This window comes from Eretmochelys imbricata, chromosome 1 (assembly GCF_965152235.1).
Source record: "Eretmochelys imbricata isolate rEreImb1 chromosome 1, rEreImb1.hap1, whole genome shotgun sequence".
NCBI lineage: Eukaryota > Metazoa > Chordata > Testudines > Cheloniidae > Eretmochelys > Eretmochelys imbricata.
Window position 1 is genome coordinate 44597275 of NC_135572.1, and position 19306 is coordinate 44616580.

General features: G+C 40.2%; 1 protein-coding gene across 1 annotated transcript in view; it reads right to left on the minus strand.

Moving 5' to 3' along the window:
• Positions 1-281: 281 nt before the first annotated feature.
• MTMR6 (myotubularin related protein 6) overlaps positions 282-19306 on the minus strand; it is a 31397-nt gene continuing 12372 nt past the window's right edge. The window contains exons 4-14 of the mRNA XM_077809465.1: positions 16910-17067; positions 16060-16188; positions 14798-14932; positions 12624-12756; positions 10815-10924; positions 8522-8647; positions 6829-6878; positions 4947-5147; positions 3577-3711; positions 3365-3491; positions 282-1747 (exon numbers count right to left, since the gene is read on the minus strand). Of these exons, the coding sequence (XP_077665591.1) occupies positions 1487-1747; positions 3365-3491; positions 3577-3711; positions 4947-5147; positions 6829-6878; positions 8522-8647; positions 10815-10924; positions 12624-12756; positions 14798-14932; positions 16060-16188; positions 16910-17067 (1565 nt within the window). The 3' untranslated portion in view covers positions 282-1486. The remainder of the gene's footprint in view (positions 1748-3364; positions 3492-3576; positions 3712-4946; positions 5148-6828; positions 6879-8521; positions 8648-10814; positions 10925-12623; positions 12757-14797; positions 14933-16059; positions 16189-16909; positions 17068-19306) is intronic.

Sequence of the window (19306 nt, forward strand, 5' to 3'; positions counted from 1 at the left end):
GTTAAGTGGCTTCCCAAAGTAAGTGGCTTCAAAGGGACTGTGCTCCAAATGCCATGACCCCTTTAAAGCCAGCTGGTTTGTAAACCTGGCTCTTTTTCCAGCGCTCCCTACTCATGGGCCAACAGCACAGGGTTTTGGCTGTCCCCCCACAATCATCCAAAACAGACTGTCTGCAGATTTAGGATAAGAGGGATTGTGTCGTCTTGTAAAGTTAGTCTCATTAAAGGGGACTCTCACTAATAATTGAAACTTATTGAAATGAAAGACTAATACAAAAGTACTTAGATTTCTCGTGAGAGGATGGTCTAGAATGATAATACTTAGTCCTGCCATGAATGAAGGGGACTAGATGACCTCTCGAGGTCCCTTCCAGTCCTATGAGTCTATGTTGGAATTCTGTTAAAAGTCAGCAATTTTGTTTGAAAACTATGCAAATCACTAAATACTGCTCCTAAAACTTTCCCTTCTGCCACTGTAACCCAGAGAATCTTATGCAGTTGCAAACTCCATGGCAGGTCTAATAGCTAAACAGTCTGAAGAGAACATGACCATTGTTCAGCTATTAGCAATGTGCTAGTTTAATAAAACCTCTCAATTTTTAATCCTTTGCACTGGTGCCCAAGTTACAAATCTTGCCACAATTCAACATTTTAAAAACTGTACACATGAATCAGTTTCAATTGTTCTGTCAATACAATAATCCTCTAGGTTGACAAAAGTTGGCCAATCTATTATATTTTAAACAATTATAATATTCAGCATAAGATTAAACATTCTTATAGCTTCATTTGCTGATAGCATAACCATTTAGGCTTTTTTACATTTCCTAAATCTGATCCCATTTTAAGGAGCAAGAACAATTCAAGCAAATACAAATAAAAACAGAGTCATGTTACAGGCAGCAATAGTCAAGGACAAGAAGGCAATTGATTTGACAAATTTAAGGCCAGCTATTTATAGTTTGAAATATACTGTACTTTTTCATGGCACTTAAAACACCAAAAGTTAGCAGTGAGAGACAAAATTAAATAGGAGTATACAGATTTAAACTGTATACTATATATACACACACACACAACTTGTTTCTAAAATAGAATGTTTGTCAAGTTTTTCCTGCCCAGCTACAATTAGTTCTGAAAGACCATTTGTGTTTGGCTGCCATGCACACATCTTACGGTAATGTCACTGTTTTACTCACTCTAGAGCAAACTGTGACTTGTTAAATCCAAAACAGACCACTCCTTAATTGGTTAAGTCACTAAGGATCATTGAATGCCCCAACGTTTTTTCCTTAAATACAGCTAAATTCAATTATTTCTCAAGAGAACAGCAAACACTTTCCTTAACAATTAGCATGCTGTTCTATTCTACAAAGCTCACTATTATACAAATCAGATTTTGGTCATGCAGCAACAGACCATCCTCACAATAATCTGTCTTGTATTTCAGTCAGTCTAGAAAAAAAGAAGCACTGTTCAATGTTTCACTAACAGGTCATCCTTGCCACTCCATACTCCAAGCTGACAACAGCAGGCTCGGCTTTTGACAACTCCTCCATGTATTCACTGTAGCGATTGTCTGCTGTGTTGCTGCCCTCTATAGTTCGAATGGAGTCATTCATAGGTAACAGAGGCGTCTCCTTCTTAAAGCACGGAGAATTTCTAAGTGCTGGTGAAACAGGATAGACAGACTGCAATGGTTCCTTAGTGAGGAGTTCTTCTGGTTGCCGGTTTCTTTGTTTCATTTTCTGAAATATAACAGGATCTATTAAAATTATTGTTCCTAGTACCCAGCATTTCCTGGGATAAAAATAAAAATTAGAAGCCAAGCTAATTAGACGACTTTCAACACACTTGTCCAAAGCCACGTCCTGACTGGTTGGTTTGGCCTTTTGAGCAATATCGTATCATATCATATAACAGTACACCAACTCCCAGCTACGCAAAGTGGAGTTTTCAAAGTAGCTAGAGACACCGATTGTGTAAAAATCCTGTTAAGTACCTAATGTATAACAAAAACTAAAACAAACCAACCATTCCTCAACATTCAACCCAAGAATCTGGCCACATAAGAAAGCCAAAACATTCCCTTTCAAAGCAGAGTATAATAAATTAAAATGGGTCAAGATTCAGTTGTGAATTTCCATGCAACTGTAGATAATTACTAAAAAAAACAATCAAGATGTTAGGAGAGAAAATATTTGAGATAATCTAAAATCTTGATATTCTAAAACATTAATTTACAGGCTTTAAAAAGGAGGTTTCAGATTACTTAATCTGGATCTGTGACATTATGACAGGATTAGCCTAACAGAATCCTTATGTTAAAAAACTTTGCTTCCCGAAGTATCATACATAGGAGGAGAGAAACTTCAATTTGGCATTCCAAGATTTTTGCTACAAATAGCAACACTGATTTGTTCATTTGAGAACTTTGGATGGTTAATGACATTTTAATTTCAAGTTTTCAGCATCTTAATTGATCACTATGAAAGAGTTTAGTAAAATATACTTAATCAATCAACCCTAAACCCTGCTTCACAAGTTTTTGCTAGAATAAGTGACAATACTTAGCTACAATAGACTGGCCAGATAACAATTTAAAGGGCTGCACAAACAGCGACCTTGTGGTGGTCACGCTATGGGCATGTTGTGGCCTGTGGTAGGCTGACCCATCTCCAGTTGGATCTATTCTAGTCCTTACAAATCCTGGCCATATTTTGAAGAGACATCTTTCCCCGCACCCCAACTCCCCAATCTTCAGGTTACTGTAATGGTAGATATGGTGGAACTAAAGAAGAAAAGGACCAACAAAAGGCAGGGGTTGAGCATGAGTTAGATTACCCAGTTGGAAGATCAGGAGAGAATGGTGGAGAGAGGAGGGAGGAAAAGCACCTGTGTCATATTAACAATGGCTTAGGTAACTAAAAGATTTCTGTTCTCCTTGGTTGAGATTATAGAGAAAGGATGCACAATTGTAAGGATGTGTGATTAGTCATACAGTACATATCTATCAGGGAGAGAATTTAACCAGTATTAAATGAACTGCTCTTCTGGTGTGAGGCTTTTCCTGCTACCAAAGGACAATACACAGTACAACAGGAGGATAGAATCATTTCAGTTTAAGAGCAAAATGTTTGGAGCCTATGTAATCTTGTATGACTACCCAATGCAGCCCCCCCCCCCCCACACACACACACACACTAAAACCAATGCAAACTAAACTTTACTTTAAAAAAGCTACACATAATAAGTGCTGCGTCATATAAGGCTGTTATCAGTTTCATTGTTGTAGCATTATGAAAATGAATTTGTCCTTCAGGTTAGAGCTCAGAGTAAATTTATTTCTTATTTACAATACTCACAGCTTCCAGTTCTTTAAAGTCTTTCTCCAGTTGTTTATTTTGTTCACTCATGGTCATGATGAGATTAAATACAGATTGCCTAGGGTGCATACTTCGGTCAAACTGATGGTACATATTTCTCCAAAACCTGTGTGTACCAAACACAAAACTGTTTTAACAAGCCGGTCTAACAACAGAAGTGAAGCAAATATAATGTACCTAATGAAACTTACTTAAAATTGAAGGACACTGTGTTAGGCTCCAAGAGGACAAGTTTCTGAGAAAAATCTCGATTGTATAGAGGATTAAGATACTTCTTTTGTTCATCCAGAAGGAATGGCCATAAGGAATAAGTTTTCTCTTTCAATCTTAAGGTAAGCAGAAATAAGGTCAAGACAGGTTTCAGAGTAACAGCTGTGTTAGTCTGTATTCGCAAAAAGAAAAGGAGTACTTGTGGCACCTTAGAGACTAACCAATTTATTTGAGCATGAGCTTTCGTGAGCTACAGCTCACTTCATCGGATGCATCGATGCATTGAAAGCTCATGCTCAAATAAATTGGTTAGTCTCTAAGGTGCCACAAGTACTCCTTTTCTTTTTGCCAAGGTCAAGACAGTAACTGTGGGTGAAAAGTAGTAATACTAGTCTCAGTCTTACAGTTCACTTCAGTCAAAACAATAAATCCCAACTAGATTGTTGCTTTTCACCTCCACAATTGCCAGAAATGCAGTCATGAATTTAGAATGAGACAGACTATCCAGTTCTTCTATCCATCCATCTTGTGAATTTATAAAACTCCCTTTCACCCGGGTAGCCAAGCACCAAATATTCTTGGGATAATGGAAATTCTGAAACAGTTCTCACGTCACCAACTACTTCAAGAACATTTAACTTATTGTATACAATATAGGTAATAAATCTGAGACTGATTATTGTAGCCACCACCACATTCTCTATGAGACTTATAGTAACAAGATATATCATTACAGGATGTAATCTTCCCCACTTTTTAAAGAAGACTTAATATAAGGCTCCTTGGTCCTCTCTCCAGTCCCTGTGTCATACATCTTGAGCTCAATGACACCTATACCTCAGTTTTAGCCATATCCCAGGAATAAACAAAAATACTAATTTTACTATTGGGTTTAGAGCTAAATAGTGCTTTAGGAAACAATGCTTTGCATAGTTGCAAGAAATGACTCTGAAAGGGGGAAAAAAAACTTGGGCACTTCAGATCATTGGACAATATAGTTATAAATGTTCAGGGAGGAATAATTCTGAAGTAGAAGGAGAATGGGCTCTGACTTAAGTTTTTACCCCTCATTAACTTAAATCATTTTGGAAAAAAATGCTGGGGGTGGGAAGTCTGAAAATACCTTCATTTTTCCCTTTATGAAATATGGGTACATGCGTTTTTCCTTTCAAAATTGGAAAGAGGGTCTCAGACGTGTGAGAATCATTGGTGCTTTCCTATGCAGTTCAGCTACTTTTCCCCCCATTATAGATCATGTCTAGTTGCTTTTATTGAGAGTCCCAGCTGAAGATTTATACACGTTCTTAGTTTACTGGAGTAAATGAAGAACATTTGCAATTAGTCAGCTTACTTTAGTTCTTCTCGCTCTTTTTGGCAGTTTCCAAGGAAGTTTCCAAATTGGCACGAATGGACGTGTTCATGGATCTGAAGGAGAAAAGCTTCATTGTATTCAAAGGCTTGTGGAAACTGCTCTGTGAGATGCCACACACCTTCTAAAAACTGAGTGAACACGGGAGAGATTTCCTTGGGGTCACCATCCAATTGACCACATCTACAAAAAGTTCCACAAAGACGTCAGACAAATCCAGAAATTGTTTTTAAATGTGAACAAGCTTTTTAAAAACAAAAAAAACAAACAAAAAAAAACCAACAAAAAAAAACCAACCACTGACAAAATCTTCTGCATTTATTTTGACTGGACAGTAAGGAAATACATTCATTTCAATAAGGTACATGTTTATGACCTGTAGGGCAACTCCACCCCAGATAAGTCATGATGTGGAAGGGCACTCCAGGACAAAACACCATGTTTCATGGACCTATCTGGCTAGAATAGCAGAGCCACAAGAGACAATTTTGTTTTCAATTTTTAATTTAATTAATGGGCTCAGCTTATGCAGCTCAAGAGAAACTGGCCGGGTTTTAGAGGAAAAATGGTGTCAAATTTGGCTTCTAAATCCATGTTGAGATAATCCTTCCTCTTCATCCTGAGTTTTCAGCATCACATAATAGACATACAATTATATTTGTAGTGAATAATATACAACAGAAGGCTAGTTAAGTAGCTCTTTAATATCTGGTATTGTGATGGGCCTCAGTGTTACACATTCAGAATCTACCAACTTGAAATAATTGGTAGTCTCCCCACTGTCTTTGTCAAAGCAGATAGGGTATGTCTGCACTGCATCTAGGAGCGAGCATCCCAGTCCAGGTCCAGCAACTTCTGCAAGTGGGGCTCGTGCTAGTATGCTAAAAATAGCTATGTAGATGGTGCTTTGACATTGTGGCTTGGGCTCTGAAGCCTAGGGGTAGGTGGGGGGGCTTCAGAGCATGAGCTTCAGCCCAAGCCACAACATCAAAGCACCATCTATGCAGCTACATTTAGTGTGCTAGCACAAGTCAGTGGACAGGCTCACTCCCATATGCAGTGTAGCCATACCAGAGGTTTCCTAGGTGAACTACCATTGCTGGCAGGACTTTGCTCCAAAAGACCAAGAATAAAAAAAGACCAAAAAGAATTGGGAATTTACAGACCTGATAATAAATTATTAAATGTATATGGAGCTTATCAACGGAACATCTGACAATTAACAGCAATTATTTAAGTGGTATTTTCAAATTCATTAATATATTTTTCAAGAAAAAAATACATTGCAACAAACTCATCAGCTTCCTGAGCCTACAGCACAACTTAGTTTCATATATTCTGAATGGCTGAAGAAAAGTTATGAATCAGTGCTGCAGTCTCTAAACACACATATGCAGCTCCAAGCCGTCAAACTCAATGAGTTAGATGCCCAATGACTACAGGATTGACAGTTCTAGGGCAACAAAAGTGAGGATCAGACACCACAGCGATGGACACCTATAAGAGCCTCAGTTGCTAACTTTTATCTGTTTTCTCTATTGTCATCCAATTCTTGGTAGCCCTGAAGTTTATATTTGCGATATGGAAACAAATTATCCCATGGGCATTTGAGTAAGCACCACGTAACAAAACACACAGCTTGTTGCAGAGCTGGCTTACTCAGAGGCACAAAATCCTTGCAATGCTGCAGCAGAATTTAAGTATTAGAGGTTCCATTAAAAAAATATATGTGTATCAATGAAACAGTGATGCAGAATACTGAGCCCTGTTTAGTCGCATATGCACAACTCAGTTGACTGTGTGATACCATTGCACGAACTGGCAAATCTGTAAAATTCTACTTTAGCTGAAAAATGTTGTTTACCTGTCAGAAAATTTGTGTCCAAAAGAGATCCAGTCCTTCTCTATCAAAACCTAGAAGAGAGAGGCATCAGATGTAAAGAAATTATGAGCTTCTAGATCTGTGCATTTATCCTGACAGATCAACTATCTATAGGTTTTGTTTTTATTTGTTTTATTTATTTTATTTATTCACTGTGTGTTACTGCACTTTACACCACTTTGCATTTCTTTTGGTTTCTTGGCATAGTCTTCAACACTTTCAAGGACCCTCTCAAAGGACAGCTGAATGAATACATTTGTAACAATTCTGAAAACTTGGTTTCCATTTTTTTAAAAAGTTTCATTGTTAGTCGACTCAACTGTCTGCCTGATAATCATTATAGTGGCTATGTTAAACCAACTCCACTTTTTAGAGTAAAATAGAGCCCCATTAATTCACATAAGTGACTGGCAGACAGACGGTTAATAGCTGATGTTTGCAAATTAGTGAGTAGGTGAACAAAAATGCAAGATGCATGCATTACCATATGTACTTTGTCAACAGTAGTTTAATTTATAATACATAACAGTATCATAGTAAGATATAATTTAGTACATTTTGTAATAATAAAATCTTGGTAACGTTAGGAATATAGGGACTGCCCGATCAGATCAGACTGAATCCTGCCTGAGAGTGGCCAATACCAAGTACTTCAATGGGGGGTGGGGGGTGGAGAGAAGAGAGAGGAAATCACTAAATCCTATAATTGTGCTTTATGAAATAATATGCCCATAGCAGAAGTTCCTCCCTGGCCCCAAGCATTTATCAGTAGTTTTATATCCCCCACCTTTTCATCCTTACTGACTACGGATGTTCTCATTAGCCATACAAATAGCTAATCCTTTTTTTGAATCTGACTAAACTCTTGGCCTCAATGATATTTGTGGCTGTGAGTGCCACGTTATTCACTCGTGTTCTACTAATTTTAAAAGTTGCCTTTTAAAATTCACTGTATCTCCTGTATTGAGAACACGTAAGCAGAAGTGCCTGATTTTCCTACTCTTTTTGAATATCCCTATTTTATCCCCTCTTATTCATCTCCTCTCTAAACTAGGATGTCCATATCTTCTCATTCATACTGTAGTCTCTCCATGCACCTAATCATGGGTCACTCTCTTTCTAAATCTTTTCTATTTCATCTTTTTTGGGAAAGAGTGACCAGAACTGAACAGTGTTCCGAGTCATCACATACTAGTATCTGCCACAAAATCTTTGCTGAGAGATCCCAACAATTTTTGGTCCAGATTATAAAGCATGAGATTTAGGGTGCGTGGATTAGCAAATTACTACTATAGTTTAAGCACTTTAGAATTGTAACATTTCATAGGCAATGCTTTAGAATCCTGGTGACTATAACCTCAATCCTGGGATATTTATCTTACCTGCAGGTGTCTAAGGAGCTCTATAGTACTGCTGTTTATAAATTAGGTTCCATACATAATTAGTCTAAATACACACTTTGCTGTTCATGGACTGTTTTGATTAAGGGTATACATCTCTTTTTTAGAAATACATTAAACTATATGGAAAAGAACAAAGATTTCTGTGCATCAATCTAATCATTTTTGTTTTGTTACAAAAGGCATCAGTTTATGCTGTTACGCTGCACGCTTAAGATGCTTAGATTTAGGGTGTGAGAATAAAAAACCATCTAGTTGTATGAGTAGATGCTTACCATGAAGCCTTTGATGGTTCTGTAATACGAATCCAACAAGAGAGATCCAAGGGAACAAACTTGGGAAGTCCTGTCCCATCCATCAGAGCAATGAACTAGCACAGTTGCATTTTCAACTGCTATTGCCTGTAAAGTGGAAAACAAAGCCTAGCAATGTGTGTTCCAAAAAGAGGTAAATTCCTAGGTAAATTCAAAACCTCATTTTATTCCAAACCTACATCACAGCCCATTTTTAACGGCAGCACTTGAAGCTCATCTGGCAATACACACTGAAATTATTGTATGTGTGAAAACATGCTGCAGTCAGTTAAAGCTGGGATCTCCCCTATGCAATGCTATAATGCTCCCCATAAAGATCACAAGATCCAGTTTCTGCTTGTCCATTGAAGGGGCAAGAACTATTAACGTGATTTCTCATTTTATTTTCCACCTTCCACCGCTTCCAAGAAGTTAAAGTACCCAGAAGCATCTACAGTTTCAATGGACTGCTAGGAAAAAGCCTGACTACACATCCCAGAAATCGAAAGCAAATAAGGACTACTCAGCTTTTTTTTTTTTTTTAAATCCTCTGTCTACTCCACCCCTCAAGAATACGGAGGCATGTGGAGCAACTAGCTTGGACTCAGGGCTTGTCTACATTACAAGTTATGTTGCTCAGAGGTATGAATAAGCCACCCCCCTGAGTGATGTAAGTTACACCCACATAACTGCCAGCGTGGACAGTGTTACGTCAATGGGAAACCTTCTCCTGGTGCCATAACTACCACATCTCGCGGAGGTGGTTTTATTAGGCCAACGGGAGAGCTCTCTCCCATTGGCACAGAGTGTCTTCACCAAAGGCACTACAGCTGCACCAGTGTAGTACTTCTAGTGTAATCTAGCCCTCAGTCAAATAGGAATTTATGCCTCATTCATCTAATCATTTGCAGGTCACGTTTAAGAGAGGTGCCAGCATTCTAACCTCTAAATAGCCCCAAGCCTCAAGTACTATGTCAGCTAGTAGAAAGTTCTGAGACAAGAATTAGTGCTTCACAAAAAATACAAAAAAGTATTTTCTACTTTTTATGAGCCTCATGTATGTGTGATTGTGCCAGATTCACATGCACTGAGACATGTCTTTCCACAGAGCTCTATCAGCAGCATCCCACAGCATAAATATAGGTTTCCAACATGCCAAAAAAAGTACACACTTCGTGAATTCATCCATAGATGAAGTCGTGCATGTTAGATTCAGCAGATAATAAATAAAAAACAGCATACAGTAAAGAATGCCTCTAGGTGACAAAGACTGCAAGGCGTAAACACCTCAGAAAAGCACCAGGTACATTAAGAGCCCCAGCACACTGACATCCCTACTTAGAAGTTGATATCCCTCTTAAAATGTGACCTGCAAATATTTAGATGTTAAAGAGAGTAGCGTACACATAGATTTGTTCTAATGAACAAGGGCACTGAGCATACAACCACTTCAACCTACCCTTTCCCTGCCCACTAATTCAGGTCCCCCAAAGTCACAATCAATCAGCTATCTATTCCAGTGTCACACTAACATGTTGTTCTGTGACAAAGGTATCACAGAACATCACTTGTAGCAGCCTATAAATGAGTCAGGGTTTTAATTATTATATGACGTGGATTTGCAGAGATTTTATATCTCAAGAGATATAACAAAAGTAGCTGGTTTAAAGCTGCAAACCACACCATGTAATAAAAAAAGTTGCTTACCCTATCCCTATAGGTCAGCGCCAGTACAGTTCTTTGATAGCTGTTTATCAGAGTATGTTGGGGGGGACTCTGAATAGGAACTGGCTGATTTGACTCTGAAAAGACTTGAACTAAAAGGAAAGAAAGAAGTAAAGTTAGAGTTGTGGGACTGGTCCCCTGCTCACCCCTACTACGTGGAACACTCAGAACATTTAGCTTCCTGCATCCCCATATTCATATATTTGCAGGTCAGGTGATTTCTAAACTATGGCTACCTAGCATAAAACTTGGGTAACCTAACATCCTTTCTTCACACTGGTAGGTGGGCAGCCTTCAAAGAAACCTAAAATATTCGGAGGCACATCTGTTCTCTCGAAATGTACAGAAACATGTTCTGTTTGCACGATGATGTACTTGGTGTGTAGTTATTTCTAACATAATTAAGATTAATAATGAAGCAAAACATCAACCACTGAGACTATAGCAGCAGCAGCCATCCCCAGTTTATACCTGATAGAATGGTGACAGGCAGAACCATACTTTTCAATCACCATCCCTCCCCCAGAGAAAGAAGGAGCATATGAATTACTTTGGCTAAGATGATAGCAGCATCCAATACAGCTTTGATATGACGCAGCCAGCCAGAGTTCTCCAAACCAGACAAGAAACTGTTGACAGACAAAGCTTTTGTACCACTAACTGAAATAGAAAGAAAAAAGCCATTAAAACTTTCTATGGAGCTGTAGCTCTCTAGGTGGAGAAAAATAAAATAATTACAGGATAGGCTGATAATCCCCAGAGTTTAAAAATCTATTTGAATTATTCTCCTCTTTTGGTAAAAGTCTAAGATTCCGAATGTTTCAGAAATGCAAACGAGAGTAATAAATATAATTTTTCATCTAAAATAGATCTTGCAGTTATCTGATCATGAGTTACAGAAGTGAAGAGATACTAAGTCACCAGTGTGGTCAAAATGTAATGACAACATTCAAGGAAATAGGATTAGTGGCTCCCAATAGGAAGAGCTACCTAACCTAACAGAGGAAGGACAGCACAAGATAAACACGCCACAATCCCAACAGCCTATCAAAAATATTTACCCAGGGAATAAATCACATAACCAGACAATGTTTACGGTTTTGAACAGTTATAAATGATTACTCCAGTAAATCACTTTATTTAAATAATAAAGTAGATGTAGTGCTTGTATAGTGCAACGAACTGACGACCTTGGACAGTGAAACCCTTTGTGTATCTGCAGAACAGATGCACTGCCGCTTCCTCATTGTAAGCTCCTCCATATTGCCTCACTAATGTACCTCAGATGTGATACTGGTGGCAGCGGGGGAGGGAAATTAAGGGGAAATCATTAATAGGAGAGAGTAACAGCCGTGTTAGTCTGTATTCGCAAAAAGAAAAGGAGTACTTGTGGCACCTTAGAGACTAAAATTGGTTAGTCTCTAAGGTGCCACAAGTACTCCTTTTCTTTTTATTAATAGGAGAGGGTAGTTCACCCTCAAATCGTTCTAATTTCTCTCCTGTCTTCCAAGAGTATCAAATGGGTGCTTCATTGCTATTGAACGTGAAGGGCTATTGTTTTTTTTTGTGATGTGGACAATTGTCAGTCCGCAAGAAACAGGACTTAGGACATCAAGTAATCATAAGACGGTAATAACTTTTTGCCTGTAATTCACTTTGAATCACACACATTACTCTGACTGCCAACCAACCAATCTGGCTTGAACCAGGTCATGTAAATCAAAATAGTTCTGCACTGTTGACACTAGCTGATTGAGAGGTCTGGCCATCAAAAAAGATGAAACAGTTACCCACATGGCTACCACAAGATCACATGACCATGTGAGTTAAGAGAATTTTTAGCAGAGAGCGAGTGAAGATGTAGCACAGTTAGTGCAAAATCAATCCTTTTAGAACTGGTCTCTGATTTCTGAGTGTGAAAGTAAGTGTAAGTACATTTTATAGCACTCAGATGTCAGAGTATTTTATTTGTGAGTACAGTCAAGAATTGCAACATTTATGTCCTATTGAAAAATCAGGGGTAATACATGCATGTTATAAACCCCAATGGTTTTCTCCCGTAAACCATCTGACATGCTAACAGAATTTTCCCACTTCCACCCAAGACACATTACATGTTAAGGAAAATAGTTTAAGACAAATGAGAATTCATAAGAACTCATTGCCAAGGAATTGTGATTAAAACTGGCACCTACCCCGCAGAAGTTCATAACAGACATTACATTCACTGCTGTCGGTAACAAAGTTTGGAAGTTCCTTGGTGTTTTGCATAGACTAACATTAACAGACCAATGACATGAGATGGTCACTTATCCTATTTTTAATCATACTCTGTTACCCGACAGAACAAAAAACATACCTTCTAAAAGTTTCTGCAGGCTGGATCTCATTACGTGAATGTTTTCAATTCCAACAAACTGGAATCTAATGTTAGCATAGTTGTCTTCATTTTCATAGCCTTTACCTGCTGCTCTGTTTGCCATTGCATTAAGCTTAGTGGAAGAAAACGCAAATATTTAAAACCAGGAGTTAAAAACTAAATTGTACAATCAAAATATAGATGAAGTAACCAAGCATCTTCATCAGGACACTCGGTTAAAAAACAAAACTAGCACACATATACCAAACATCCTTCTGGATATCAGATTTGTGGCAGACTAATCTGAAAGGATTACTCTGACATGAGAATGACACAACATGTGGGGGGGGGATATGATACATAGAAGACTATGAAAAGTAAAAACAATCAGATCATGTTGAGAGCTGACAAATCTGAATACTATATCCTAATTCTCCTTTCCCCAAATCATAATTGCTTATTTGAAAGATGCCACATCGTAATTAGCCTAAAAGAAAAAAAGTTAGTACTATGAAGTGTTAGGATACCTGAGGTGTGTAATTTGAAGGGGAAAAAAGATCAGTGTAATATGATATCTACAAAATTATGAGGTACAAAAACAAATCCAACTGGGCTGGCTCCATTTCACTCAACAAGTGAGCACTTTTTTTGGAGGCTTCCCTCTTGTGCTACAGAATCTAATGTTTTACAATTAAAGTTGAATCTTCTAGTCCTTATGATCACACAAATTTAAAAATAAGAACTTCCGAGTGGAACCAACAAATGCATCTGCCAAAGTCTGCAACAATGGCTCCAGTAAGTATCAGCTGCACCACTCTCCTCAGTGTAGTCCTAATGCTGAACTTTAAGAGCTGATCAGATATGATTAACTATTTTATTGTTAACCAAAATACATAAAAAAGAGAGGCGACCTACAGTCTACTTTAAGCAACGTCTCGTTTTGATAACAGATATGGGTGGAGTTTGCTTATAAGCAGAGTTTAGGAAATAATCACCACGTGATATGCCCACCCCTTAATCTGATTAGTGACCAAAGTAGTAAAGATGTACTAATGTGAAATTGCTTACTGAAATGTGGTATCTAAACAAACTCTAGGGCTTGAACACTGTCCTGCAGATGCTCTCTCTAGGTTTTACAATTTCTGTCTCTTAATTTCTCCATGCTCCATTAAGGCATACTCACTATAATTCTACCGGTGTGCGCTTGGTTTGTTTGGGTTTTTAAAAACAGCCCTCCAGCTCCACATCCAATGCTATTATAAAGTTCAGATCAATGTCACACATTTCATCCCAGTTAGATAGTTAAAAGAAGTTTTAAAACTCAGGGTCTAAAAAAATGGGTGCCCAAATTTGACTCCTAAATCTATGTTTAGGCAGCTAAATAAGTAGCCTAATTTTCACAAGTGCTGAACACTCAACAGCTCTCATTGACTTCAATGGGAGCTATGAGTGCTCAGCACCTTTTAAAACAACAACATTTATTGCTTGAATATGGAGTCTTGCACTATAGGCACCCATTTTTAAAAATCTTCACCCAAATTCCTAGGTGAAATGTGTGTTTCGTTTTGGTTAGCTGCCTGAATAAGAAGAGTTACCAAACTCATCTCACATAGATCATGATCATCATATGAAACAGTAATACTTTTGGTCATTGACTGGGACAATTCTGAATCAATGATCTAGAGCAGGGGTTCTCAATCTCTCTCTTTCTGAGGCCCTCCCAATCTGCTATAAAAACTCCATGGCCCACCTGTGCCACAACTGTTTTTCTGCATATCCCGTAGATTAAAAGCCAGTGTCGGCATTAGGGGGTAGCAAGCAGGGCAATTGCCCAGGCACGCCACAGGGGGCCCCGCAAAGCTAAAATGCTCAGGCTTTGGCTTCAGCCCCGCATAGCAGGGCTTGGGCTTTCTGCCCTGGGCGTCAGCAACTCTAATGCCGGCTCTACCCTCTGGTTTATTTTGGCGGCCCCCCTGAAACCTGCTTGCAGATCCTCTAGGGGCCTCAGAACCCTGACTGAGAACCGATGCTGTAGAGATTAAATAGCATGATACAGCATACACCCAACACCTGAGCCATATAGTGCCCCCAACGGCACTTCCGTATGTATAAAGTGATCAAGTAAAAGGTATTTAAGATGAACCCTAAGCTGCAACCCTGACAAAGGTACATACCTTAGGTCGAGTGTCCATGACATACATGCAGTGACGAGCGGGGTTGGCTATACTGATTGCATGCAGCATATTTTCATCCTCCAGACACCTGGCACTGAAACCTGAGAGAGGTTGACTGCATCTGCAAACGGCAGCCTAGTACAAAAAACAAAGAATCGGATCGCAACAGCATATTAAGTAACACCTCTAAAAGAATGCTTCAGATGTGTATTCTATAGAGCTGAAACAGAGTAAATTCTTTTATTTGGCAGCCTATGAAGTGAAAGATAAGCTGAAGAACTAAAGCAAAGATGCTCTAACTTTTTACATCAAAGTACACTTTTATAGTAGACCTTAAATTTAAGTCCCTGACTGCTGTTCATGGACTTCGAAGATCACATGGCACTTTGATAGTGTAAAGGTTTACCAAATTTTGGAAGTAAGCCCAAAGATCTTAGACATCTGTTTACTTCTTGAAAAAAATTAAGTTTAACACACACCCCCATTTTTCTTAAAATAAATGCCTGTCTCGTGTGTACACTCTCAGGATGTTTTCTATTGAATTATTCTCTCCCTAAATACAAGATGAATCCACAATCATTTTGTTCTCTTCTACAGATCACTCAATCTCCAGCCTGGCCAATATAAAAACTGTAGTTCTCTCTTTGACAGCACTGTTTTTTGAGGGGTGTATCACATATTCCATAACAGGTAACACCCACAAATACATCCACTCTGTGGATACAACTGGCAGTTGCCTGTGTGTAGCTTTACAATACTGGCCCTTCAGAAACTGCTGAACTCACGGGAGCAGTTGACATAACTGCTATTCCCTCGGATATACATCAGGATTGAGATTGACTGCTGCTGCTCCATACAAACAACGCTCCTCTATGGAGTTCCACAGGACTTGATTTTCTCTCTTCCTGCCCTTCCTCCCTCTTTAACAAAATATTTCCATGGTTCACAGCATTTTGGAACAAAAAGATTTTATTCTTGACTTTCCAAAAAGTACAAAAAACACAGAGGATCTGATCATCAGCTAATCTTAAAGGCCCTATTTTTGGAACTTTTAAGAGATTCAAATGACTAGTGAAGAATTTTACAGTTGGCTAAGCATGACCTAAGCATCTCATTAGCCATCAGCAGTGTCAGAGATTAAGGAACTAGGATTGTTTTATTAACCTGGGTTATTATACTTACCTCCCTATCTTTCCTGGACCAATGGCATCTGTTGAGAAATAGTTTTAGCCTACTTGTGCTGAAAGGAAATCAGACTGTACCTCTTTATCTCTGTGATAATATGATAACACTGGGAATCTTCCTTTGCTTCTAAATTTGGAGCTACCAACGATTACGGGCTTGCTTGCAGTTCTGGGAACATAAAGTTCTCTGGGATAGGATTCACAAATCTGCAGGACGAAATAAATGTACAATGTAAGTGTTTCATTTACAGACTACATCAAATCTGGTGCAAGATTTCTTACAGTGGACTGCTGTCCTTGCATGAATCATGACAGCTTTGTGGATAAGAAGGTGGTTATAGCAGGGCTAGATGACACAGAGGAAATACACTTGCACCTGTCATACAGAAATATGCCGATAATCCTTCCTAATGTACACACACCAGAAGTGATACATGGATTAAAGGGTATGAAACAATGATGAAATCAAAATCATACACTGTGGAAGGGGACTGAGACACCAGTGTACAGTCTATCAAAATGAGACCACAGAGAATAATTCCACAGTAGTAGTATAGAAAGGTCACACCCCTTGCACCTATCCCCAACTTCACTTATGCAAGGGTAGGCTTCTCCCTCACTGAACAACAGGATTTCCATGGCTTACCCTCAAAATAGGACTGTCGTTGAGGGAAAACGAGAAAGAAACCATGCTATCCAAAGACTATCGGAACGTCAAAAAACCGAACGGGGAGGGAGAGAGTCATAAGTAGGCTCTCCCATCTTCCGCATCCTTTCACTTTATGCAGCAAACTCATGACTCAAAGGGTATGTGGTTTGCAAGGCATTGCAGATAGTGTGTTGGCGTGGAATCTGAGGTTATAAAATCAAATAGGCATAAAAATAAACACGTTTCCTCCACTGCAACAGATTCTCTAGTATCCTTTACCTCATAATCACGATTAGCATCGGACAACTGCCAGTTAGAGTTTGGCACTCCCATCCGCTTGTATTCTTCTGCAAGGTCAATGAGTTGCCAGCCTTGCAGCCGCTTAGACTCATTTTGTTTTGGATTGTAAGAGAAGGCATACAATTCATCGTAGCTTGCTAAAGGAAACAAGAAAACAAGATATTATGCATGGAATCAGATCCCAGTGTCATTATTGTCAGAAAAAGGGCAGGAATAGTTGAATTCATCGTCTGATGATTATCTTTGTAGTTCTGTGACAGGGCAAGATATTTTATAAATATTCATGGTGGGTAAACTTTTCAAAAATGCTTAGGTCACTTACACTAAGCCACTTTGGTGCTTTTGAAATATTTTACTTGGTATGTAACTTCCGCCCCAAAGAGTTTACAATCTGAAGTCACACAAGTTAACTGACAAAGAACGATGAATGGACATCAGCACAGGTAAGTGTGGTGGAACGTAGGTTTCAGTATTTTCTACAGAATAGGGAGGTTCCTAGCCATAAGTCAACTGGGACATCTTCAAGGTTTAAGGGGCAACATTTAGAGTAGCACAAAGTTAGGAGCGGATCAGAAATAAAGCAGGGGTTTCAAACTCCATTTACCTTAGTGCCAGTGCCAGTCCTCAAATCCTTCCAGCGGGCCAATAATGTCAGTCATGCCACCCAGAACTCCGCCCCCCAGAACTCCGCCCCCCACCTGCCTAAGGCTCTGGGGTGGGGGAGGCGGTCTGGGGGAGGGGTGCAGGCTCTGGGAGGGAGTTTGGGTGCTGGGTGCAGGCTCTGGGCTGGGACAGGGGGTGGGGGTGCAGAAGGGGTGAGAGGTTGGGCTCTGGAGGGAGTTTGGGTGGGGGGGTGCAGACTCGGGAGGGGGTGGCGATTACCTGGGGCTCTAAGGTAGGGTGGGCTGGGGGGGCCTCCGTGCGCTGCTGCTACCCCAGGCACCACCCCTGCAGCTTCCCATTGGCCACAGGGGCACTGGGGCAAGGACAGCATGCGGAGACACAGCCCCGCCCTGGGCCACAGGGAAGGGCCAGCAGACATGTGAAGTGAGCAGGCAGACACCGCTCAGCTCCACTGCGTTGCCGGAGCCCTGGGCCATGTAAATAGCCTGGGGGGATGGGGGGGAGTGCCCGGGGGTGGCAGGTGGGGCCAAGGGCCACAATACTGCTGGAGCCCCGCAGGCCACATTAGGGAGGTTTGTGGGCCGCAGATTGAGACCCCTGGAGATAAAGGGTAGTCAGTAGAAAGCTTAGTAGGAGCTCAAAGAATGGGAAGAATTTTAAAAGATGAGGGCAGAAATGAATGCAGGTCCAAAACTGTGGCAATCTTTAGAAGCCAAAAAAAAAAAATCTTACATTTTCTAGTGGAACAAGACAAAATTTTCCTAACGATTGATCTGATATACAGTTTATACGTTAGATTTAATATTTAGAACTGTTGTAAACAACAAAATACAGAAGAAGTTTTTTGGACAGATCAGATATGAAGATGACAAAAACCAGTTATAAACCTACAAGGATCACTACTGTGTTATTCTCAAAATTTCAGCATTCATTTTCAAAGTGTTTGTTACTAGTTTCATAAAGCTTCACTATGTAGTGAAGGAGCGGGGTTGGGGGTCTGGGGGCCAGTATGCACACGCATGCTGCGGCTCCTGGAAACAGCGGCATGTCAGCCCTCGGGCTCCTACGTTTAGGGGCAGCCGAGGGGTTCTGCGTGCAGCTCCCATTGGCGGGAACTGTGGCCAATGGGAGCTGCAGGGCTGGCACCTGCATACTGCCCTGTCCGCTGAGCCGTCTGGCCACGCAGGAACTGGAAGGGGGACATGCCGCTGCTTCCGGGAGCTGCTTGAGGTAAACACCGCCCAGAGCCTGCACCCCTGAGCCACCCCAGCACTGATCCCCCTTCCTGCCCTCTGAACCCCTCGATCCCAGCCCAGAGCACCCTCCTGCACCCCAAATCCCTCATCCCCAGCCCCACCCCAAAGTCTGTACTGTTTTACACGGCTGAAGACATTTCTAGGGTACAAGGCTTGGGGGCTGGAGGAATTGGTTGGAATCTCCCTCTGTATAATCCATGAATGGTTTAGAGAGCATTCATGCAACTCAGCTGGGTGTCTCTCTCCACAAGTTGACAGCTGAGCGATCACAGCACCTGGGCGGGTTTGCTGCTTATCACTGACCTAACATTGTGAGAGACAGCCCAGTCTGAAAAGTTTAAGGGGACTCAGTGGTCCCACAGTCTAGGTTATACCCCGAGGGATGTGACAACCAGCAGTGACTTTTATAAATGCAGTTTCACAATCACTTAAGATCTCACCTTCTCCCATACCCGTATGTCAGCACACTCAAAACTACAGAATAACAGTTACCAAA